The sequence below is a fragment of the Cnephaeus nilssonii genome (genome assembly GCF_951640355.1).
Source record: "Cnephaeus nilssonii genome assembly, chromosome: 9".
NCBI lineage: Eukaryota > Metazoa > Chordata > Mammalia > Chiroptera > Vespertilionidae > Cnephaeus > Cnephaeus nilssonii.
Genome location: NC_137080.1, coordinates 20579363 through 20605001, shown reverse-complemented (window position 1 = coordinate 20605001; position 25639 = coordinate 20579363). Strand labels below are relative to the sequence as shown.

At 38.7% G+C, this 25639-nt stretch overlaps 1 protein-coding gene across 5 annotated transcripts in view; it reads right to left on the bottom strand.

Annotated features, from left to right (window-relative positions):
• AKAP7 (A-kinase anchoring protein 7) overlaps positions 1 to 22426 on the bottom strand; it is an 81817-nt gene extending 59391 nt beyond the window's left edge. For 2 of the 5 annotated variants that reach the window (XM_079780898.1, XM_079780900.1), the window contains exons 1-5: positions 22163 to 22426; positions 18392 to 18445; positions 16507 to 16638; positions 8904 to 9037; positions 1361 to 1494 (exon numbers count right to left, since the gene is read on the bottom strand). In XM_079780898.1, coding sequence (XP_079637024.1) covers positions 1361 to 1494; positions 8904 to 9037; positions 16507 to 16638; positions 18392 to 18445; positions 22163 to 22421 — 713 coding nt within the window. In that variant the 5' untranslated portion in view covers positions 22422 to 22426. Of the gene's footprint in view, positions 1 to 1360; positions 1495 to 8903; positions 9038 to 16506; positions 16639 to 18384; positions 18446 to 22162 lie in introns of all 5 variants that reach the window. The other 3 variants (XM_079780899.1, XM_079780901.1, XM_079780902.1) reach the window with 3 other exon arrangements.
• Positions 22427 to 25639: the final 3213 nt, after the last annotated feature.

Here is a 25639-nt window from a genome sequence, read left to right as displayed (position 1 = left end):
GAGTTCGGACCCAAATATTGTATTTGAAGTTAAAACAGGACAGCTATTGTCCAAGGAAGAAGGAATCCTGCCATTGAACTTGAGACTGCAACATCAACTCTTCCCTGGGTCTCCAGCCTGCCAGCCTGCCCTGCAGATTTTGGACTTGCCAGGGAGCTAATTATGTGAGCTAAATTTTAAAAATAAATCTAGATATAGGTATACGGATTAGAGATAGAGATATACCAATATATCTAGATATCCATATAGATATACATCCTATTGGTTCTGTTTCTCTAGAGAATGCTGACATATACACCACTCTCACACACACGGGGCTTTTGTCTTGTTGTGCCACATCTTTCACTTCTTTTCTTATAAGAGTATCAGAAATTTGCTTTTTTCCTTCTGACTGGCAAAGTGAACGGCTAAAGTGAGTAAAGTAAAAATCTTCAGGTCCTCTCTGCCATTGCAGGGTGCTCAATATTTGCTCTTGAATAGATCAGGTTGGGGTAAATAGGAAGACTGATCTCTAAAGACATGAGGTTCTACTGCCTAAAAGATATAACTACAAGAATCATAATGTAGCTGTATATTTTCAGTTACTGATTTATTGTTTTCTCCATGTACTTTCCCTTTACCCCACTCCCTTCCCATTCAAGCTTTGTTCTTCATTCCCTCAGGAGACTCTATGTCAGGGTAGAAAAAGAAGTAACCCTTCATCCACCCTGGCATTGGTTTTCCACAGAGCTTAAGCCTCAGCTTATTCCAGAGGGCACATAGGAGGTAACAGGAAAGGGAAGAGCAAGGCTTCTCCACTCCAGAGTGGAACGCAGCAGTCCGTGACTTGAACTCAGCCTTCATGGCACAACTCTGGAATTGGGGGTGGAGGAAGTACTTGTACACTGACCTAGCAGAATGACAGCTCTAACAGATAAGAATATTGAGTGCCTACTATGTGTCAGGCCCTATACTAAGAACTCTTACATGTATTGGAACTATTATTTTCTCCATTTACTTAAAAAGTAAATTTCTTTTTCCAAAATCAGACATCTTTTAAGAGGTGGTTGTGCCATAGTGTGTTCCAGAGTCTTTATCTAGAATCCTAACCTAAATGGTCAGACTCCAGAGGGCTTATATAACTAACATGGGCAAAAAAACTGCATTGTCAAGGGGTACCACTGGATAACAAAAACAGAGCTTTAAAGTCTAGATTAGACTTTAAAGAATATTTACACAGTTAATTCGGTACATGGACTTCTGATTGGAATAAATTAAAGAATACTTCTTTAGAATTTAAATGCCTTTTGGGTTCTGCTATGTTTATTCATATTAAAGTAATAATATGAAAAACAATCTGCAAGAAAGACACATTACTCACATGTTTACTTCATCGTCATTTAACTGCATCACCAACAGGGTGACATGAAAGGAGCCATCACCGGTCATTGCCTTGGCCAGGCGCTTATCTTGTTGTATTACTGCATTCTGCAGGATCTTAATTCCTTTTGTAATCTAATCCACACACAGACACATAAAATAGAGATTAGGTAAGCAAAATTTCCTTATGGCAAAGTGTAAATCAAGAAGAAACATAAGCAACCACCAAAATTAGAAATGTCAAGATTCTTCAACCAAACAAAACTGAATTGTCTTACTTGCTCTCAAATGTCCTAATAGGTGATTTGGAAAGCTTAATAGGATGCATAAGTTTTTCAAATTATACAATGCTTATCCATTTTAAGAATATCGAGCCTAACACCATTACTTTACAGATCGGGTCACTAGTTGAGCAGAAAATCTTTCAATGGCCATGCATCTCTTCAGAAACTTGTCCTTGAATATACAGTGTGATTTACTATAATAAGGATCTTTCCTTTTTAAAAGTTTTATTTTTGCACAGGAAGATCAAGCCATCATACAACAGTCCATTTCTGTTGGGAGTCATATTTATTAATCCCCTAGTGAATGTATGTAAGAACCCATTCTTCATGGCTTTAAGATTTTTAAAACAGCAACAATTTCAATATGGATGACTCCTGTCATCCTTCCAGGCATGGGAGGAGGGAGAGTGGCAAAGAAGTCCCAACACGTATATTAGAAAAGCCCTTACAATTTGCATCCAGACAAAACCCCAGGTCCTTTACCAGCCTTCCCCCTCTCACTACCTACCCTCCTCCTTTCCAGTTAGATCCAACTCTAGTCAACTTCTTAGTGTGAGTGTACTGGAAAATAGTTCACACATAAAACAGCAAACTGAGCACGACCCTGAGAAAGAGAGCACACAGAAGCCCTGAGGCAGCAGCATTAGTCAGAGAGAAAAGGCGAAGGGCTGGCAACAGAAGCAGAGTCAGGAAAAAGACAGCAGAGATAAGAAAACACTGAATCAGGAGCACAGCAGACTGTTCTTGATACCAGAGTAGCTGCTTTATCCTGAACAATGCTCCCATTATCTGAGGAATGTGGCTGGGCAAATCCCGGGATGTGTCCTGGGATGTGACTGCTCCAGTATCTTTACAATAAATGCACGCCACCCAAACGAACCTCAGCGTTTCTCTATTCCTTGCCATCTGGAGGACCGAAACACAGGAAACAGCGCTTCCCTGGTAGGAATTTACACAGTAACACCTACCATGATCTTTTCCTACGCTAGATGTCTTTGTGTGACACCCAATAAAAGAATATCGATGGCCTGTTAATAACGTAATGTAACCGTACACACAGATCTTACAGAGCCACAGTTTCCTCTACACTACACTGATAAAACTGAATTATGAACTCCTCCAGGGCAATACCTATTTCTTCTACCCCACCACCTTACCACAGTGCCTGGTCATAATAATAAAAACAACATTTAACCAATGACACCAGGAACTAACCTTCATTTTTTGGCCACTAGGTTCTAGGCACTATAGTAAGCTCTTTACACATATCAGTTCACTGAAGCCTCTCTACAATCCTATGAGGCACATATTGGTATCATTTCTACTAAAAGAAGTTGAACAAGTTAAAAAAAAATCCCTTTACAATCATATACCCAAAGCAGCACAGGAACTTGAGAAAAGGGTAAATTGCAGTGCGTGGGAAAAGATGAGGGAGGCACTGCAGGGAAGACCAAGAAGAGTGTGGAGGAGGAGATGTAGCTGAGAGCAATGGAGAAAGAGTTACACGGAATTTGTTTTCAAGAAGGCAAGGAGAGGGTCAAAGATGTGGGTACTGACTTAAGAAATGAAACATCGAGGGGAAAAAGACATTTAAAGGAAGGTTGGGGAATCTCACTGGATACTGTGTAATGGGACAACACACTCCCCCTCTCAAAACAAAGCCTTTAGTGTAAGTTTATATTAAATTTTAAATTTGAATTTTGAGAGTTTTCCCCAGTGCAATGAAGTGCTGACATTGGCTTTTGGGAATAATGAAGCAGCTCAAGAAGGTCCGGGTTCCTATGGAAGGGGCCTAAACAGGTGCTCAACAACGTCAGACCTCAAAACAATATAATTACATCTTCTAATCTTAGCTGGTACAATTGGTAATTCTGGTTTAACTGATAATGAGAAGGTGATTTAGGATGAGAACTTTGCTATATAATACAGAGAGATGTAAGTGGGGGGTGCTGGACATGGCTCAAAAAACCTGGATTTTAACCCCAGGCCTACCACAAGTGTAACCCCCTACAAGTCACCTGGTTTCACTATGTCTTGGTTTCTCCCCTTGCAAAATAAGAATAATAAAATGTGTATTGCCAAACTTATAAAGTTATGTTAAAGATCACAGTAGATAAGCTACATAGTCGATGAACTACTTTGTAAACTTTATACCACTTGCCTAACACATAAGGTTTGCAACATTGCAATGTTATTAAAATCAGTGGTTCTATTCCTTGGGCAATTTTGCCTCCCAGGGGACATTTGGCAATGCCTGGCCACATTTTGATTGTCACAACTGAAGGTTTGCTACTTGCATCCAGTGAGTACAGTATTTGCAGTTTCTTAGTCTTAAAAACTTAGTTTTCATTCTAAGCTCAAATACTAATTATATATAAATTCAGGACAATACTCAAATTCCATTCATTTGTATATTCTACATTTTAGTGCAATGCCATACATGGTAAAACAGTTTTAGACCATTCATATCTTTGAATCCAGTAGCTTGTAAAGTCGCTAATTAAAAACTGTAAAACACTTTGAAGACCATTTCTCTGAAGTCACACAGTACTTAAAATGCAGGATTAACATCAAACCTATGAAAATTCTAAAGTTAATCTAATCAAGTAACATATGTCTGATTATTCTTTGATGGGACAGATTAATTTATATATTCCTTGATATCATCTTAACAGTTTTTAAAATACATTCTATTCCTAATTACATTCTTAAAGGATAAAAAGGAAAAATACTTCAAGACTCTGAAGTCTTGTCTATATGCTATTAGAACCAGTACCAATGTCATTAAAGGCCAAAGGAAACTAATTTTTATAGTCATTATTTAAAATTCATAAATTCATTAAAGCCTATCTTTTACCATAACCTGCAGCCATTGGCAATACTGCACAATGCACATATTAATGATCTAGTACTATAGAGTCATATTTAAATATAACATTGAAAGAAACCTTTAAAAATAAACAGCTTTATTAAATTCTTAAATATTTCACTCACTGAGTAATTTCTGGTTGTTTAGAGAATAAATCAGACACCCATCTGCTAAACCTCACCACTAAGCCATATTGCATTGAAAACAACACAATGAGGACATTAATTGTTATATCTTTTAAGCTTTCTAATTGAGTCAAAGCATATTATGAGTTCAAAGAAAAGGCCTTAAAGTAAGTGTGCAAGAGGGCGTGTAAGCATATTACATTGCTACCTAGCTTTTCTTCAAAGCTAAATACTCTCATTTTTCTTGCTTATCTATAACCATGAAAAACAACTCAAAAAAGTTGATGATTTAGTAATAACTGAAGTAAAACAAGAAATTATCCTCAAATAGGAGAATTTTTTATATCTACCAAGTGCTTCACATGCATGATCATATCAAATACTTTCACAATTACATTTCCCAGAAACTGAATGCGCAAATCTACTTGCATATTTTCCTGACCAAAATGATGAAATACAGAATTAAATGTAACAAATGCCTTTTTAAGCCTCTAAAAAAATCATACTTTTGTACTAGTATAGAAAAACTGTCTTACAAAGAAATTAATACATTCCTAATTCAATCTTCTGATTGTTCCCTTACATTTCCAATACTGATTTGCCTTAAATTGTTAATTCTCATAAGAGAGCATATAAAATCTAGTCAGTTAAGAAAGATTTAAGATTTATTATAGCTCCATAAAATTGTTTCCTTCTTCATTTTCATATTTGAGCAAAGTAATTACCGGTAATGGTGAAATACATACTTTCATATACTTAAAATTAGGATATTTTTATGCAGTCATTCTAATTCACTTTCCAGTTCCATTATTTAAAAATATGAAATCATGATTTTCCACTAATAAAGAATTCAAAACATCTAAGAACATGTTTAAAAATCAAAGACCCATGTAAGTCTGAAAACTGTTTTCTTTAAAACTAGATGCCAACAAGTAGAGACCAAAAGTAGAGCAACTCATTGTGAATGTGCTAGCTTCCCAAAGCTTGTTTGCAGGTCACTTAATTGAAATTTGGAGTACAGTCTCCCATTGAAACAATGTTATAAATGCTGCTCCCTTTCCCAGGCCTGCCCACAAAAGCTCATAAGTAGTTTAAAAAGAAAATTAACATTAGATACTTGAAAACAAACAAAAAAGGTGTTCATACAAAAGATAGAAAATGTACCTCCTAAAGTCCCATTCTTACCTCTAAAACCCATATTTAATATGAAGCTTTCTGTTGCCTACAAATAAGTCTCTTGAGAGACTTATTACATTATTAAAATATTTGGTTTTGAGGTCACTTTAAATCTGTATTCCCCACTATGACAAGTTACCCTAGCCCCTCAAAGACAAACAACTGCTGTTGAGCCTATATTATAAAATCAACATTTATAACACTCTATTTATTATTTGTAATGTTCTGGTTGTAACTTAGTATGCCAGAAACACATCTTTTGCCCCTGAAATGACATTATTTTGTGTTTCCTCTTGGCCAAGCACTGTTGTAGGTACTGGGGATGGGCTGAAAAACTCGGTAAGAAGACTAACAAGTGTCAAATTGCAAGGATGACAAATGACAAAAGGAAAGACTTTCAAGTCTTTCGGGGAAAGGGGAAGATTGACCTAGTCAGGGTGGTCACAGTGAAGAGGCTTGAGCTGAGATTTTGGCTGTCACAAACCCAGAGAGGAAAGAAAACTCCCCGCCAGAGAAGCTTTCCCTAGGGCAGAGGGAAGCCGGCGAGCTCCCAGAAGGCCAGAGGGGGCTCCAGCAGAAGGAAGGAGGCCTGACGTGGAGGTCAGACCATGCAGAATCTCATGGAATATGGTAAAGGCTTTGCCTTTACCCTAACGTCACTCGGAAAATACTGAAATGTATAGGCAGGGAGGTAACATGTCCGGATTTGGGTTTAGAAAATAGTCATTATCAACTCCATTTTACACCTGAAGAAACTGAAACTACGGAAATTCAGTAACCTGACCTACATCCATAAGTGGAGTTTGTGACCCAGCTGGTATTTGAACAAGGTCTGTCAGACTCCAAAGCTTGTACTCTTGTCACTTTCTATACAACATCCCAGAAGTTGTGAGGCAGAAACAAAAGCTGCTCAGTGAAAACTAAGGTTTGCAGACAGTTCTCCCATCCCCTTTCCTCCCGTCACCTTGGAGATCCAAATCCTGAACTAAGAGGTGAAGAAAAGACTTTCTCTACCAGCTTTCCTCTCAGTTCCCTTCCCCATCTGCCTTTTCCCACCACCGATCACTCCACCGATCTTGGCTGGAAGAGGTGAGAAACCAGAACTGGTAGGGTTAGGGTCAGGGTCAGGGTCAGGGTCAGGATTAGGGTTAGGGGGAAGGCATGAGTGAAGGATGATACAGAACTGCTATTCAAACAAAGTAGAGGAATGGAGGAAGATAAAATGAAGGGCCTAATGAAAGTAATTTATGAAGTTTTTAACAATTTTTATACTAATTGACTCTATAGTGGAATACTCTCCAACCAACAAACCAAAATAAGGAAACTGAAGTCTCTTCCCATCATAAACCACAGGTCCTTGGGAAGAAAGACCCTTCTACTTCACAGTTTCTTTAGGACCTGGCTTTGGTCTGACTGCTCCATTAGAGCATCACCTTTGATGTCCTACTCTCTTCAAATTCCCATATGTACACATGATGCTTTATTTCAAAGAAAACCTTTCCAAATAACTCACAAGTATTTTATTTTTTAAAATATATATTTTTATTGATTTCAGAGAGGAAGGAAGAGGGAGAGAGATACCAAAACATCAGTGATGAGAGAGAATCATGGAGAGGCTCCTCCTGCATGCCCCCATTCAGTATCAAACCCACAACACAGGCATGTGCCCTTGACTGCAAATCGAACCTTCACCTCCTGGTTCATAGGTCAATGCTCAACCACCCAGCCACAACAGCCGGGAAGTATTTTTAAATCTATAATAATAAAAGCATAATATACTAATTAGACCAGACATCCTTCTGGACGACCTATCAGATGAAGCCAGGGCTACAAGGGAAGCCAGGGTCCCGGGTGCCTGCTGGTGGCTGGAGGGAAGCCGGTGCCAGCAGTGCAGGAAGGAAGGCCTACTCTTGCACGAATTTCATGCATCAGGCCTCTAGTATATATAATTGTTTGTTACATTAAACTAAACACTTTTAAGAACTATTTTACTATTAACCCCCCAGTATGTACCAGTGAAATCAGAATATGATTCTACGATCTTGTATTGTTAGGAATACAATTTATCTTTTTATTTGTCTTCTTTCCCTGGCTAAAGCTTATCTCAAAGACTAGATATTTCCTAGAATGTCCCCCAAGAGAATTTTTTTCTTATATTTATTTCTTTGATTTCAATTTTGTTTTATTTTTAAAGGTTCATTAGCATTGCCTAGAAACATTTTAGTTAAATAAGGGGAAAAGCAACCTGAAAGTGCCCAGTAGGAAGAGATTAAAACCCACAATCAAAGAGAAATTCAGTTCTGGCTCTTAAAATTGGGTCAAGACGTAAACACAGTCAATCTTCCAAGTCAGGCGTTGTTTTGTAAGGCATTTCAATTCCTACCTCACTGCTCTAGCAGTTGTTGTTGTTTTTTAAATTTAAAATATTTACTGTTTAAAGTATTACATAGGCCCTCTTTTCCTCCCCATAACCTCTTCCAGCCCGCTACTCTAGCAGTTTTAATTAGAGACTGTAGTTTGCTTTCTCAGCCACATATATGAGGGTTTCTTAATGTGGGCTAATACGCTGATCTGATTTCCTATTATTCATACCACATTAATTTTTCAGATTTTTAATAGATTTCTACCAAGTCTGTCATGTAATATTAAGTTGATATGACAATGAGTAACTTTTAAAGAAATTATGTTGCAATCATCATTACCATAAACAGGACTAAGCAGCAAGAAATCCCAGTTTACTTTCCCAGCAAAGATTTCAGAATTCCTCTTTCTACCTGGTCACTGCTCTCAGCTCCTGAAAGTTTCCTCTGTTGTGGTGACCAAATGCTTAGAAAGGACCATGACATGCCATTTAGCAATACTTTTTCAAGTGGCTTTTGCAAAATTGTTTAAACATGATGGTTGAAATAATTATTTTTCAAAATTATTTTTTAAATATATTCCATTTAAATACAAATATTCCCTGTAAGGCCTAGCTAACATGCCACCAAAGACTCCTATAAGCTGAGAGCAAATGGACTTACAAGTAAGTATTTAGTGTACTTTAAATATAATTTAGAACTTTAAAAATAGTTTGTAAAAATATAGCACCTCTTTGTTGGTGATTGGAATGGATAGGAAATAGTTTGGTTGATAGTCTTTGTACTTCTTTTTCTTCTTCTTTATTTGATCTTTATATTCATTTTCTTCACTTCTTTCCAAATTTACTTGAGGTACATCAATGACTAGAAGATAAAAATCAAACAATAATATACCCAATGTATTAAAACAAAGTTAATATAGGAAACAAACACTATATAAGTAGCAATCATTCACAACTGTTATTTTCAAATCCAAAGCAGGAGCTGGCAAACTCTCCCACAAAGGAGCTCAGAGTAAGTATTTTAGGCTTTGCATATCATATGGTCTCAGTCAAAACTACCCAAGTCTGTTGTAGACAAAACACAGATGAATAGGTGCAGCTGTGTTCCAGTAAAACTTTCACATAGCAGCCAGCCAGTGGGCCAGTGTACTAACCTCTGTTCTAAAGCATGACCAACCACCATTCTCCCCTCTGTGCCACAATATTCATGACACGAGGAAACATTATTTTTTCATCCATCCTGTATGGCTCAGTATGTGTGACTACTTGTAGCAGTGCCCCTCAAAGTTTGGTTTGCGGCCAATGTCACATTACAAGCTATTTGTTGTAAAAATTAAGAGACTACTTTAGAAACACTCATAGCACTTAGGCAAAGGAATTTTGTCTATTGAATTTTGGTTTCTATTCTGTTGGTCATTTTTAAAACATTTTTCTAGTAATTCATTTTTATTGCCTTTTACAAAAGTATCAGTGGGCAACAAGTAGGAATTAAAAACAAAACAAAACTGGTCCTTGACTGTAGATAATTTCAGAAGCACTCAACGCACTTCTTTTTAAAGTCATATTTGAAAGACGAATTTATAATAACATTCAACAATTCTAATTATGAAGCTATGCCCCAGAAATAATCCACCAAATCAGTCTGAAATTGTTTTCTTTTTTTTTTACAGACTCTACCTGGGGCTTCTATATGCATGCAAAACTACCATTAAGTGAGTTTACAGGCTGTGTCTCCCTGAACAGTAGCTTACTGTTCAAATTGGAGTGTCTCGTACAGACTTTGTAAAAATACTAATATATTTTCTAAGGTATGCTTTTGGAAAGAAGTGGGAGGGAAGAACCACCCTAATTACATTTAATCCCATTGGTTGGTTTCATCTTTGGATCAATTCTAATCGACCACAGTGACCACCTGCCCCAATGCCTTGAGAAAGACTGGCAAAAGTCTGAGCTGAACCAATAGCATAATTCCCATGTGTCTACACAACCCTGATCTTACTAAGCCTCTCATTTCACATATGATGAAACAAGAGCAGAAAACCCTTTAAAAACTGCTCAGTATCACAGAGTTGAGTGTGGTATTTAGACCTCAACTCTCCTGGAATACTTTCTACTGGATCAAACTACTTCTCTATTTCAGTTCTGCCTAAGTAGTTACTATTACACACAAAACTAGTCTTCCAACAAGCATCTTCCTGTCAAGTCACTTCATTTCTTTATCTGAGAACCTGAAATCTGGCCAGCCCTTGGAGATATAGCTGATTCTAGGTCTGGGGCACAAAGTGTATCAGAGGAGCTTGGAAATCAAAGACTCCTGGACCATGTCAGAAGTCTCTGGAGCATATCTGAAAGTTCCCGACTTTGGCCAAAGATTAAACAAATTGAGCATCAAATGGAATAATAACTTCAATGATGTTATTTAAACATCAAATAAGTTTAAAACCATCAGTCCAAGATAATAAACAAAAGAAAAATTAAAACCAAAAACTTACAGGTCACCTTTGGAGGAGTCTAAAGAACTGTTATTCTAAAAATCTGATGATAAAGTGGAAAAATAAATCACGCATTTATCCAGTCTTTCTTTATGACCAAATAGTCATAAGAGAAGTAAGTTAATTAAGGTAAAGTCCTTCTTTATAGAAATTTTCAGCTCATAAATGCAAAATAGTTAAAATATAACCATTTAAAAATGTCTCCTGATGTCACACAATAGTAAATTCAAAACGTTTTTGCAGCATTTTTATTCCAAAACTTGAAAAAGCATCCTAATATAACTACCAGTTAACTGTAAATATCAAGGACAGAGAAAGATGTTAAATGACCGTAATAGGGTACTTCTATACAACCTGACTTCTTCAACAATAAACATACACACTCATACACACACATACACACAAAGATCTATAGATGAAAAGAGATAAAAGAGATGTATCAATCAAATATAATCATACACTTTGGTTACTAATTCAAACCAGTTTTTAAAAAATTACGACAGAGAAATGTGAATGCTGACATTTGATGACATAAGGAATTACTGTTATTTGTTAGTATGGTAAGGTTGTTTTGGGTATTTTTTTAAAAAGAATATCTTTCAAAGATGCACACTAGTTTTTACAGATAAAAATTATACATCTGCAATTTACTTCAAAATAACCCAGTGATAAAGAAGTAATGAACATGAGACTCATTGTAATATTTTTTACTATGCTTGAAAGTACACACACACACACACACACACACACACACACACACCTCAGAGGCAGAGGAGGGACAGATAATCTCTATCTAGGGTTAGTTATAATTTCCTATGATCTGTGATAAAGGTACTGTTAACAGCTGTACCATTAGACCATTTAGTGGTAAAGTTAAATAAAGAATGGTGTTCAAACTAAAATTAACATAGTAGAAAGAGAATCCTAAACCTATAGTCTAGTTTTTATCTTTTCAAATTGCAAGTATCAGCCTATTCGCGGGTTATGAAATCATCTTAGAAAATAATAAAAAGGTACTTTTTAAAAACTGGAATGGAATGAAAAGGAATGGAATCGAATTAGTATAGACAGTACATTGCTTATGGTAAGTTTAAGTATGGCTTCATGAAATTTGAGCTTTTTGTATACACATATGTATTGGGTAGAAATGTAAAGTGTAATTATTTCTTACTGTGAACATAAGACACAGAAACATTTTTGCTATATTTTACAAAATATGAATAAGAAGAAGGGAAACAGACATGGTATTTGAAAGGCCACTGAAGCTTTCAGCATTTTAAGTTGTTTTATAACTTATCTGTTTAAAACTAAACTGTCCTCCTGTCTGTAGCAACTTCCTTTGCATTTCAAACATTCCATAAGACTATTTTGCAGACATACTGAGAAGAAAAACCATAATCTCTGAATGTAATACTCTTTTTTTTATCTGAAGGTAATACTCTTAGTTGTAATGTATCACAACTCTAACAATTCTGGCATCATGAGAATGACGTAGCAAAAAAAAACACCAATTTTTGGTAAAAATAAGTACAACATTTCTCTAAATTCCCTTAGCTTTCTATAATCTTACCAATAACTATCTAACTTTCATTTGAACTGGATTAGCTAAAATTTTCTTTTGGTAGGCATCACAGCCAGGGCAAAATTTTAAATTATCTGATGACAGCTGGGTAAAAAAGGAGATATATCTATGAGTATTTTTTGCTATACTGATTTTATTTACCCTTGTAATATATCTGTTTTATTTTTAATTCAGAGAGTCCTGCTGATTTACAGTCAACTTACCTACTGAACCCAGTATCTATTTTTTCCTCTTTACCCATCTTTGTCTTTTTGCTGTAAAGTTTATTTGCATGGCCAGAATATAAAATCCCTTTTTTCCTTACTGAACTTCATTTTATTTCTAACTTTGAAATCATAATCTAAGTTCCAAAATATAATTTGCTACTACTCTTTTTATTTAGTCCATAGGAAAATACAATGAACAAAGTACTCATGTAATATCTAGCAATGTTCATGCATAGGATAGGAACAGAAAACAACTACAACTATACATTGTCAGAAGCAATGCAGACACAACACTATAATCATTGAGTACTATTTTAAAAATAAATTGCCAATCTGATAGGTTATAATCGTATTTTAATGTGCACCCTTTGATACTTATGAATTGAATAACTCTCCATACATTTGTCTACTAACTGAATTTTATCTTCTACAACCTTTGCCCAGCACCAATAATAGTACCTGGTACATAGCAGGCATTCAATAATTATGTGTTCAATGAATTAATGTATCTATTAGGCTTTTCTAATTTTTGTTTTCGTGTGTGTGTGTGTGTGTGTGTGTGTGTGTGTGTGTGTGTGTTTTAAGGGAGGAGAGGAAGATATCAACCCTTTGTATCATTTGGGCCAAATATTTACTTAAAGCCTTTCAAAATAAAATTTGGACTATGCTTCCCCAATCAGTTATAGAAAGGAAACAGAACATAACTTACCTTTTAAAAAAAACAATTCAGGATAATCACTTACTATAACGGGGATAGCGATTCAACCTTATTTGATACATCATTTTTCTATAAAAAATTTTTTTCAGCTACGGTAAGTTTCAATTGATATATTAAAATACTTAAGAGTTGAAGTATTTTTAAAAATACAACTTAACGGTATTAGATAATAAGTAACAAAATGATAATTTCCCACATCTCTGAAATCTCCAATAACTACAAGGTGAGAATTCTGTGTGAGGTAAAATAAGGACTGTAATCATTTCAATATGAGGAGAACTAAATTCCACAATGAGGAAAGACATGTTGCTAAAAAACAAAACAAAAAAAAAACTCACTCAAATATTTTATCTTGAATCTTGATTACATATGGCTTGATAGTTAAAGGCTGCGATTCTCTTAAGGGGACAGAGTCCAATAAACTAAAGTCCTCCACAAATTTATACTTTATGGGAAGCACACGAAGCCATTCCTGTCCACAACAGGATGGCTCTCCCTTGCATCCTCCCATTCAGCTTTCAGAAGCAGAACAAGCAGCAACCCCATTTTCTGGGTGGTTTACTGGGGGGGGGGGGGGGGGGGGGGGGAGAGGTATAACCTATTGATCAATGACACTTCCCCCAGTAAGCGAACAGACCCATCCAGGCCCAGGCCAACAACTCACTGATGCTGCATTTTCTCCCAGGACATGTCCATCCTGTAAAGCCAGAGGTGTGGCTCAGGTTGTAAGGCTTCCTACATATTTCTATAATTCTCTTTTCTATATACATTTGAGTATTTTATTTGTAATATATATTTATATCCTAATAAATGTAACAAATATATTTTACATTTAATTCTAACGTAATATTCTAATACATTTCATAGTCTAACATATAATCCTAGTAAAATAGTCTCTTCTCCAAAACAAAGCCAAAAAAAAAAATGTAAAGACTCATTGCAGCCAACGAGGCTGCATGACACCTAATGACACGGCACCCACACTGAAGGTAGCACAGTGGACAACTGAGACACTCGGATCAAACATTTGGGGAGGAGTTTTCTTACTGGCAAGGATTCCCCTTCCCACGGTGTTCTTGTGAGCACTATTTTCCCCATCGCTCTGCCAGGGTTTCAACCAGCAAGAATTTCTTGGCAGTTAGCTCACAATTTCCACCCACCAAAGGAAACTGAGAGAACCAAAGGCAACAACCAGCTACTTGAGCATTTTGAGGTTGTTGTCTACCACAGAGCCATTCAACTGATTCAATTTCCATGTTACCAAATGCGAGAGAAAGCCCCAAATCATTTCAAGCTACCAACTAATTATTCTGTGTTCTGGACACAAACACTGTAACTGTATCTATCTTCAGGTTTAAGGGTTGACAATAAAAATCCCAATTTTTATGTATTTCTATACAAATCTCTCTTCACAAAAACGAGTTCGTTTCTGGTTTGCAAAGAATTTTACTAGTTGTTCCTTAGTGTTTTAGTAAATGCTATTATAAAAATGAGCGGACAAAGAACTAAAGGATATGTCTCAAAGGTTTAACACATAGCATTTATAAATATTTTACATTTTTAATTGCCTTCTTCCACACATTACCTCTTTTGAGCTGTAACAGCAACACCGTGTGAGGTAAACAGGAGAAAATTGTATTTCACAGTTGAAGAAGTCCAGCTCACAAACTGGACGTTGTGCCCAATGTCATGCAAGTAGAAAATAACCAAAACCTAAAACACAAGTTTTCTGTCTCTCTCATTACACCACACTGACTGTGTGTAAGTTGCGAGTTTGAACTCAATCTTCCCACAAAAGTAATATTATACATGGTGGTCTGGGGTCTAGACTAACCCACAAAGACGTTTAACTCACAAAGTCTGAGCTATCAAAAAGTGGCTGTAATACTCTGTGCCTAAAAATGGACTTCCATGGGGTGACCCTAACTTACCTGGATGAGATCATTTCCTTGGTAATAAATACACCATATACTAGAGAGAAAAGATCCCTATTCGGATGGGCATTGGCCAATCTTCCCAATGCCCATCCTCTGAGGAAGCAGCTGTACCTCAGAGCAGGAATGCATTGCAGAATCGCTGGCACATCTCTTTCCTTCTTTCTGGCCCCAGTGGCCAGTTTCTCCTCACCGGTGAAGACATAAGAATACAGTGGAGCTATAGAAATACTAGATGCGTTCTGGGATTCTGGAGGTATCACTCTCAATCTCTAGTAGAAGCAGTTTGTTTCGTATAGATTAGATCTGTATAAAAAGTACCGATAGCTGAAACCGTGAACGAGTTTCACTTCTTGCTCCAGTCTAACCTATGAGCACTTGGATGGGACTGATTCAGAGACTGCAACAGGGAGCAGAGGGGAGAAGAGTGGATGGGCACAGCACATAGGCATGATTATTCAGGAGCTTTCGTCTTTATTGTGTATCCAACTTAGAATAATGAAATCAGAAAGAAGTGACTGTAATTTTTAGATATATTCATTTTATTGTTCAAAAAGTAGGGAATGAAGAGGAAAACATGATTACGTCATTGCAATTCTTGCCTCTCATTTCCAAAAGGTATCTTCTCCTACTTACCAGGCACACACTCTAATTCTTCAAATGAAGGTTTCTCTGACAGCCATGAAAACCACAAAAGCTGTTCCCTACAGGCCGGCTGTAAAGGAAAAGACGGGAATCCCATGTCCTGACGGAGCAAACACCTCTTCCTCCTTCCCTTTCTTTGGATTATGGAATAGGAGACACTGACTAATAAGGTATCAGAGATTTCATACATTCTAAGCATTCCTCACTCCTTATATCTCCCCAAAATATAAACCAGGTTTCCTGTATGCAAAGACAGTGTGACAGTGTGGCTTCTGAGACTGGCTGAGCATCAGAATCACATGGGATGTTTAAAAATAAAACAAAGAGGTTCCACCTGACACAGAGGTGGGAAAGAGGAATCCGTAATTTCATATCACTCCATAGAAAATTCTGATGATCAGTTAAGGTCAAGACAGCATAGAGGAAAGAACCCTGGATAGTCCGTACTTAGCGGCCAGGCCTCCTGTACTGTTCCCAAACCTCTGGGAAGCCTTCCAGAACACCCTTTACGCCCACAACCAGGTTATACGCCTCCCCACACACATCCTCACCCAGGTATTCCCACAGCATCCTGGATGGCATCCACCTTAGGAAATTAGAGCTCTTAATGATTGGCTCTCCATTGAAGCTTTTAAGTCTAGAAAACCATTAATTAGCAATCCAAACTAAAAAACATGACAGGTATGTAAGGTGAATCTATTAAGGAAAAAAAATATATCATTAAGTTGAATATTTATTTAAATAAAGTACTTACTTCCACAATCATCTTTAATATCTATAGTAGCAAGTGGCATATCTACCAGAGAATCCATAGCATTGGCTTCAAATTCTTCTGACATTTTCTTTTTCCCCGACATATTTTCACACTCACTGGAATTTATTTCTTCTTTAGCATATCACAAAAAAGAAAAACATGTCATTTAATTTAATTAACTTATATGCTAAGGTAAAACAGCTCAACTAACTAAATTCAATAAGAATTAACATGTTAGAGTAAACTCCCAAAGAAAGTCTACTCCTGATCTAAAAACTTATCTTTGGGGTAAAGAGTTAAGGGTCCAAAGGCTATAGGTCAGTGGGAGCCAGCCTGGCACTGGACTCTGCCCCTCCACAGCTGACAGATTCCAACAGGAAGTGCATTTAAATTCGCTGTAAATGCTGGGCAGGGAAGGGGAGGGTTGGGGTTATGAAGATACAGGCTACTGTGTTTTAACCAATGGGAGAGGGGTGCCTGGAGGAAACAAAATCACTATTCCTTTTTTGAAACAAAACTAAAACCTGAAAATTTTTGTTCAATGAAAATGGGGTATAATTTCATTGTCCCTAGCCACAAGGGACCAGTTCCACTGAGAAATGAACAGTGGGGACTCAAAATTTTGCCAACATGTGGAGGAAGGGACAACTGGCTTTCTGTTAATTGGCAAATGTTCCAGTGGGGCTTCGTTTTTGTTTGGGGGTATTAGATTGTAGGTGCACATGTGGACCAGAGTCTCTGCTGAGGTTACAAAGTTCAGAAAAGATGGGTTGATAAAGTCTTGACTTTTGTAATTTATCTCAATAAAGCCCACTGGAACTAAAAAAAGAAATTTTAACATGTTAAGAAATAATACCACTTGTATCCAAATATATTGTAAAACTACTTATATTCATATTATGTGTCTACATTTTTATAAATGCATTTTTGTTAAACAACTTTAATAATTTTCTGAAGAACTGTATTCAAATAAGGGTAAGATGAAGACTTAGTTAATCAATAATCCTCGAGATCATTTATAGCTATATTTTCTTAATTCTAAACCTATACTTTTTCACATACTTTTTGAAAACAAACCAACAAGGTTTTGTCAGTCTTTTTCGTGTTTACTTTTTAACAACTATCACTATGTATTCTCATTTGTGTAAGTTCTGATCTTTATTTTTTTCTTCCATAAAGACTTTTAAATCTTTCCTCTCCATTATTATATTAACATTGGAAATTCAGTAAAAAATATTTGACTCTAAATATGCTTTTCTGGAAATTCAATGATTAAAAAGCAAAAGATCTTGCTCTGTCCCGGTAGCTCCGTTAGAGTGTCATCCAAATACCCCAAGATTGCAGGTTCCATCCCCTTTCAGAGCACATACAATAATCAACCAATGACTGCATAAATAAGTGGAATAACAAATCGATGTTTCTCTCTCACACACTCTCTCTCTCTCCCTTCCTCTCTCTAAATTCAATAAATAAATAAAAAATTTTAATATATTTTTATTGATTTCAGAGAGGAAGAGAGGAGAGATAGAAATATCAATGATGGGAGATAATCACTGATTGACTACTCCAGCACCCTCCACTGGGGATTGAGTCCTCAACCCAGGCATGTGCCCTGACGGGGAATCAAACCGTGACCTCCTGGTTCATAGGTTGATGCTCAACCACTGAGCCACGCTGGCTGGGCTAAATATTTTTTTTAAAAGGCAAAAGATCTTACAATTTACTATGAGTCTAATCATAAGCTCACAACTATTTGAAGTATGTAAAAACCAGTAACAGTTTCCTTTCTATTTTTATGTTTGCATTGAGAACTACAGTTTATACTTAAACAAAAGTTTTAATAGAGCAATATAAAAGTTTTAATAGATAAATGAATACCTTTTACCTTTGGGCACATACAACACACATGAAGGATCATCGCTGGCCATGTAGCGTACAGCTGCAAAGCAAGCAACAAAGAGTAGTAGTTGTGCAACTGAATATGCACAAGGTTGTCCCAGTTGAAAAATTCTAAATCCTGGCTGCCCATTAGAATCACCTAAGGAAGTTTTTTAAATTACCAGTATCTGGTCCCACCCCAGGCCAACTAAATCACAATCTCTGGGGATCAGGCTGGCTTCCAGTATTTTTTTTTAAAGCCTGGCAGGGTGAGTCTAATGTGCAATGAAAGTTTGAAAAACACTGCCCCAGGAAATCCCTTCACCTCTTCCATTCTTTGTTTCTACCTCAGACTAAAGAGACTGTGTTAACAGTTGAGAACAATCAATTTAAAGGTAAAAACTCAAATCAGATGTTTACTATCAATGACAACCTTCCTGATCCCCAACTCAGCACCAAGTCAGGTAATCCAGTCTCCTTCCAGGTACCTAGTGCTTCCTCCTGTCGCAGCACAAACATCAGGTTTTAGATGTCCACAGGTCTGTCTTTCTCACAAACTCTAAGCTAAAGGGACTATATAGTTTACCAACCACACCCAGACACTTTTGGAAGTGAAAGAGGGAGCTTTTCATAATTACACCCCTATCAATGTGGTCGCCTTACTCTAAGCTCCTTAAGTGCCCTGTCTTATTCTCCTTTGATTCCTCAATGCCTACAACAGTGTTCAGTTCACAGGAGGTGATCGATACGTTTGTACTGAATGACTGAATAAAGGTAAGCACACATTTGGGAGCGGATGATAAATTACTCAAGATACACTACAATATAGATATCTCAGTGCCCATGAGAAAATGACTCCTGGTGTTTAAAGGCAGCTTCAGCACATCACAGATTCTCATTTCCACAGGGTGAATGAAGGAAAGGTACTACTATCCTATACAACATAAAAGTACTGAAGCGTAATATGACTTGCTCAACATCATTCTCCATCTTCTTTCCACTGATTTTTAGAGAGAGTAGAAGGGAGGAGAAGAGACAGAGATAGAAATATCGATGTTCCAGAGTCACATCGATTGGTTGCCTCCTGCAGGGGCCCAACCAGGGCCGGGGATCACGCCTGCAACCGAGATATGGGGCCTTGACCAGAATGGAACATGGGACCCTTCAGTCCACAGGCCAATGCTCTATCCACTGAGCCAAATCAGCTAGAGTCATTCTCCATCTTTTTAAATAAAGCATATTAAAGAATATATATATATACATATATGTATACATATATGTATATATATACACACATATATATATACTCTTGAATGCAATGTTATGTCAAAATAAACAAGTCTAGAATGTGAAATATAAACTTTATTCCATTAAATTACAGAATACTTGAGACCATTTTTGTAGATATGAATTATTAACTCAAGAAAAAGACCATACCACTTCCAAGTAACTCTTGAAAGAACTGCTGGTCATTTATAGAGCAATTTTTCTCAACCTAGAAGCCTTCCTCCAATTCTCTAAGCTTTAGTGTTAGGCAAAGGCTGGCAGACATGACTTAAACACATCCATCATAACTACACTTTCTTTTACAGAAGGTGTAAATATTTTGCTTTTGGAAAACTGCCTTAAAATAGCTGACCCTTAAAGTAAAGCACTTAAACCATAAGTTGATTGTTCTGAGTACTTAAAATGTGTTCTAGCCATATTTCAAATAAAATTCCATCTTTTGTACAAGTCCAAATAAAAGCAATGCTTCTAACTGCACTAATAAGACAAAGATGAGGTCAAACTGGCAAACTACTACTACTAACAACAGCGAATATGGAGCCTGTGCTATATGCCAAGCACAGCCAGTAGCACTTTACAGACAGTAACGCCTTTCAGCCACACAGCCATGCTATCAGGGAGGTGCTATTATTTTACTGATTTTTACAGACTAGCCAATTAAGTAACTTGCCCAAGGTTACAGCCAGGTCTGGGGTTGGAATCTAAGTCCAGTCATTCTGCTGCCAAACCTGCTCCTTCCAGCAACATGTACCACTGCCTCTTAATAGACACAGTTTATAGCGCTGTAAATGGAAATAATCCTTTCAGAAAGCAGTCTGGCCACAGATCAGGAGCCATGAAAATGTTCTTCTTACTGCTGTATCTGGGTATCTATCTTATACAGTATGCTGCCATAGATTCCTCACAGCTTTGTCTAAACAAAAAAGAAAAAGTGGAACCGCTGAAGTGCCTAATAGGGATATGGTTACACCAAGCATACTCATGCTAATGACAACAAGAGTAATGGCTATGAAGACTGCAACAACCAAAAAAAAAAAAAAAAAAAAAAAGTTGATACCAAATACTGACTTTTTAAAAAGCAAATATAATACTATGATTACAATTATGTAAGAAAAGGCTAAAGGATATAAATATCTACATGCTGACATAGTTGCCTTCAATGTATTTGTATTTTCCCACTTTCTGCTATTCAAATGTTTTTAAATAGAATTAATATTAATTTTGTAAGAAAACAATGTATACACTTAAAATACATTATAAAACCATACACTAACTAATATCCAAATACATGTGCACTTCAGCAAATGAGTTCATCGTAGACAGGCCAATTGGGGGTTGGGGGAGGACAGACAGTTTGCTCTTTGTCACACAAATGCAAGCTTCCTATTTGGATAATAAAGCATGACTTTATTAAGCAAGACTTCTCTTCATTCTACTAGATAGACACATTTGGTATATCCCCCAAGAACCAACCGAAAGGGTCCAAGCCATCCATGCTAGTCCTGGCTTAGCTAGTAAATATAGTAACATCTTTCATCTGGATAAAGGCTGAGAACTGTGAGACAATCAACAAGTCACTTGACCTCCATGCTTTGGTTTCTTCATCATAAAAGTAAAAGTACAATCCAATATCTAGAGAGAAATGGACGAAAGAAGACAATATCTGAAGGGAAATGTAAGGAAACAGTAACCTCCAAAAACATCTTAAACTTTAATATGAGTATGGAAGAGCCCAGATAAGCTATCTCAAAAACTCAAGCTCTCTGAACACACCCACAAGGCCTTGATCATTTCATTCCCACGACAACTGTAAACATAAGTACTTACACCAGTTAACAGCTATTCTATAATACAATTAACATTGTAATGCTTTTTATCTCTCTGTATTTACTAGTACAAAGAGCTCACAGAACAGCACCTTTTCTCTAATTGGGAGCTCCATGCACCAAGTTCAATTCACAGAGAATGCAGACTTCAGCTGGAAACTGATTCTGGGTCCTACCACAGATTTGGCGCCAGTTTAAAAAGGTCCTTTTCAAACACTTAGGACACGATCCTCAACGACACTCTGTGGCCAGGTCTTGCACGTTTGTGATACAGGATAAAAGGGGAGCTCTCTGAGTGCTGTGTTGCTCTCAAACACCGGAGGGTGTGTGTTGCTATGAAGTGGGTGCTAGGGTCACAAGGTCAGACGGGAAACGCAACGGAAACTTGGGGTGGTCCCCATCGCCCCCGTCGCACCAACAGTGCATGCACTAAGGCGCCTAGCTACGAACAGCACCGATCACGCCGGCGGCTCCCGGCTCCGCCGAGCTAAGCGGGAGGGAGAGGAGAATCCGCGCGGGGCGGGCGTGGGGTCGCGCACGCCCCAAGCTCTGTGTTTGGGGCGCGGGGCGAAGCGGGCCCTCCTCCCCTAGGCCGAGCGCTGAGCGGGGCCCACGCCCCCAGGCTCCGATCGGCCCCCCTCAGCCGCTGGGCAGCCCCGGCTCACCCGCTTCGGGGCGCTCCCTGGTGCCGGCGCTAGCGGGTCGAGCGTCCCTGCAGGCGGCAGCCGCGGCGGCCGGGCGCAGCGGCCCCGGGCTGGGCGCGCAACGGAGGCGGAGGCGGAGGCGGAGGCCGGGGCGGGGCGGGGCCCCAGGGGGCGGGGCGCGGGGCCGGGGGCCGCCGTGGGCGGCCTGAGCTCGGGCCGCGGCGAGCTGGCCTGCGTGGGCACCGAGCCCCGCGAGCCGCAGTCCCCGCAGGAGATGCATGCCCGTGCCCGGCGCCCGGAAGAAGCGGAAGGGGCCGCCCCGACGCACCCGTGGTATCCGGATTCGGGCTGCGCGGGTTGGGAGGGGCTGGGGAGCCGCGATCCCGGCGCCGCGGAGAGCTGGGCCTCTTCCCGGCCCCACGAGGCTGGGCCCCCGCCTTCGCCCCGGAGCGGGACGGCCCCCTGCAGCCCTTGGCTGCCCTCAGCCATTTCCCGTGGCCCGGCCTTTCCCGTCCCACGCTTTGAGGGGTGACATTGGGACCCGGCTGAAAGCATTTCCTGGCCTAGGGTCTCCTGAGGATCCCTGTGTTTAGTTTTGCAAAGAGCTTTCAAAACACAGATCTCTGATTACAAAATATTTGGGAAGAGCAAGCTGTATAGGAACGATGCCTTGACCATCAGTAGTGTCAGATATTTTATTTTGCTTTTCTAAAAGCCAAATTGTGCAGAGTATCTCATTTTTAACAATGGTTTATGCCTACTGATTAAATGGGAACTGGCTATGGGTTATTGCAGGTTCAAGAACTGGTGTGAGTAAAATGGAAGAAAGAGCGATTTAATTATTTAAAAATTATTTTGACCTTGGTAAAGAATTTTGAGTTTTTCTTTTAAGTACAATGAAACCATGCACTGAGAAAATTAGGTACATCTCTCAACAAATCAGCGTTTTTCGAATAACATTTGGCTTATTTTGAATGTATCCTAAAATGGAAGCAAAGACCTCAGTACAACAACAGATCATACAAATTAAGTCATAAAGCTTGTTACTCTCATATTAAAATAATTCTAGCAAGTTGAGTATTTGGTTTGCATACCTAAAGCAATTATGGGCTGATTGGAAAGGTACATACGATAGGTTCCCCTGATATTTAATGCCTGAGCTCCCTCCTGAGGTTGAGCAGGTGAATAAGACAGGTCTTTTTCTTAAGTTGATCACCTACCTAATAGAGAAAGAAACATAAGTAACTGCAATAAGTAATAAACTAAAAAGTAATCCATGCTAATATTGAAGGGGATCAGAATATGCCACCCCAAAATATGCTACTTCTGGGGTTCCAAATGGTGCCTGACATCACTACTTAATCATGCCAGGCTGCCCTTAGCCACAGTCCTTGCCTCACTGAGCTCTCCTGGTCCAGTCTCCTGTCCAGGAACTCCTCTGTCCTCTTCAGACATCAGCTGACTGGTGGTTTACCCAGCCATGGTGGATCCTCTTAGTCCTCAGTGACAGTCTCTTGCAGATTAGAAGACCAATTCCTCCTCTATGAATTACATTGTGCTTTAAGGGATAGGGCAGGGTGGGTGATGTCACAGATTATTTGGACTTCTGAGAGCAATAAAATTCATTGGGATAGCATGTTCCTTTACACACAACAGCACTTTTTCTCCCAAAAAGACAAGATACGCTGCCAAGGTAACTGGATTGAAAGTTTTAAAAAAGGAAATTCAACTGAGGACATTTTAAGGATCTTATTGAAAGGAGCTCCAAGGAACTGAACAAAATGAAAGACTTTCATAGGCAGTAGGAAGCAGGAACAAAGAAGTTATGCTAGGCAAAAAAGCAGATTGGTTATGGCAAGGTCATTTTTCTCTAGGAGATAGTAGGGGTCTACCAGGTAGATTGACTGGCTTAAGAGTCCATGTCTGGGAGCAACTTCATTGTGGACCTGTTGTCTTGTTTTTAGCAGAAGGGCTCAGGTTCAAACTACCACATTGTTTCAAATCCAATACCCCTTATTTGACCTTCAGGGCCTGTTGCTAAATTGGCTCATTCATTCTGCCACACTTCTTTTTCTATGGTGAGTTCTCTCAAGTCCCCCATTTCTCGCTTTTGATGGGTTCTGTCCCCATGCATTTCTACCAAAGAGCTGATGCTTGTTCTAGGAAGTGCCAATCACAAAGCTAAAACAATTTATTGAACCGCGTCCAGCACGGTCAGTGGTGAACCTGAGGAGGGGTGGCGAAGGATTAAAGAAAACAGACAAGAGAATATAGCTGGGGCTAGGTGGGACACTGTTGTCAGATGGAGAGACAGTGCCACAGTCTGTAAACCAGAGTCTTTGTTTTATAGTCAGAGCCCTTGAGGCAAAGCAAGGGCGTGTCCAAGATGTTTACAATGTTCTCGTGAGTTTCGAATCTACTTAATTACATGCACCTGAGAACTCTATCAAGCTTTGTTTTGGCAGCACTTGCTGCACCTCCCACAGCCCACATCACTCAGCCACCTGGGACCACAGGTTCAGACCACAAGGTCATGCTTACAATCATAGCCTTTGGCTATAATTGTGCTAGGAGGGCTTTGCCCTCCAAGCGGGACCTGCACGTGGCTTTGCCAAGAGAGGACCATGCCTTCTCATTAGTCAGAGGCTTGAAACTGTCCAAACGCTGTAGCCGCTCTCCACAGTTTATATCCTTTGTTCAAGGTCCATGGATTGGGAAAGTACAGAGTTTCAGAAGCAGTGAAGAATGCTTCCTGAGGAATTTGGGGCAAGAGGGAGTTTTATGGAACTTTAGAAGAGACAACAGTAACAGTGCACGATTTGCTGGAAGTCAAGTATTTCCATATAAGGTCCTATTTTCTAGGGTAAGGTAAATTCTCTAAAACTGAGTTGGAGGATGTGATTGGTGTTAGGTTTCCTTGAGGCATTTCCCATAAGTGCAAGCTGACTTAGCTTTATTTGTGACTTGGGCTGGGCCACTGGAGTGGCCGCCACTTTGATACACGAATTAACTTTATCAAAGGTTCTTTGGTCCTCCCAATGAACTACAGCTGTAAATGGTTATTAAGGAAGATGAAGTCATACAGTTCTATATGACATGGTCAAATATCAGTAGAAAGCCAAGCAGGACCCTTGGTGACTCAGGATGTTATAAATTTCTAACACAATTATCTGACTGGTTTGTCTGCTGCCATTTTACCAAACCTTTATAATCCACCTTGGATTTCAACTTGGCATTAGAAAACCTCCAGAGAGTTTGACCTTAGCTTGTGGGTTTCACTTAATTCTCCTAGTGGCAAATAACTTTGATTCTGATTGTTTCCAATGTAACAATAAAAGGAAACGGTTGTTTACCTGTCTAGATTTTCCTCTTGGTTCTAAGATTTTTACTTTACCCACCCACTTAGCTCCTTATTAAAAGTCCTTTACTTAATTTGCAACAGCATGGATGGACCTGGAGAGCATTATGCTAAGCGAAATAAGTCAGTCAGAGGAAGAT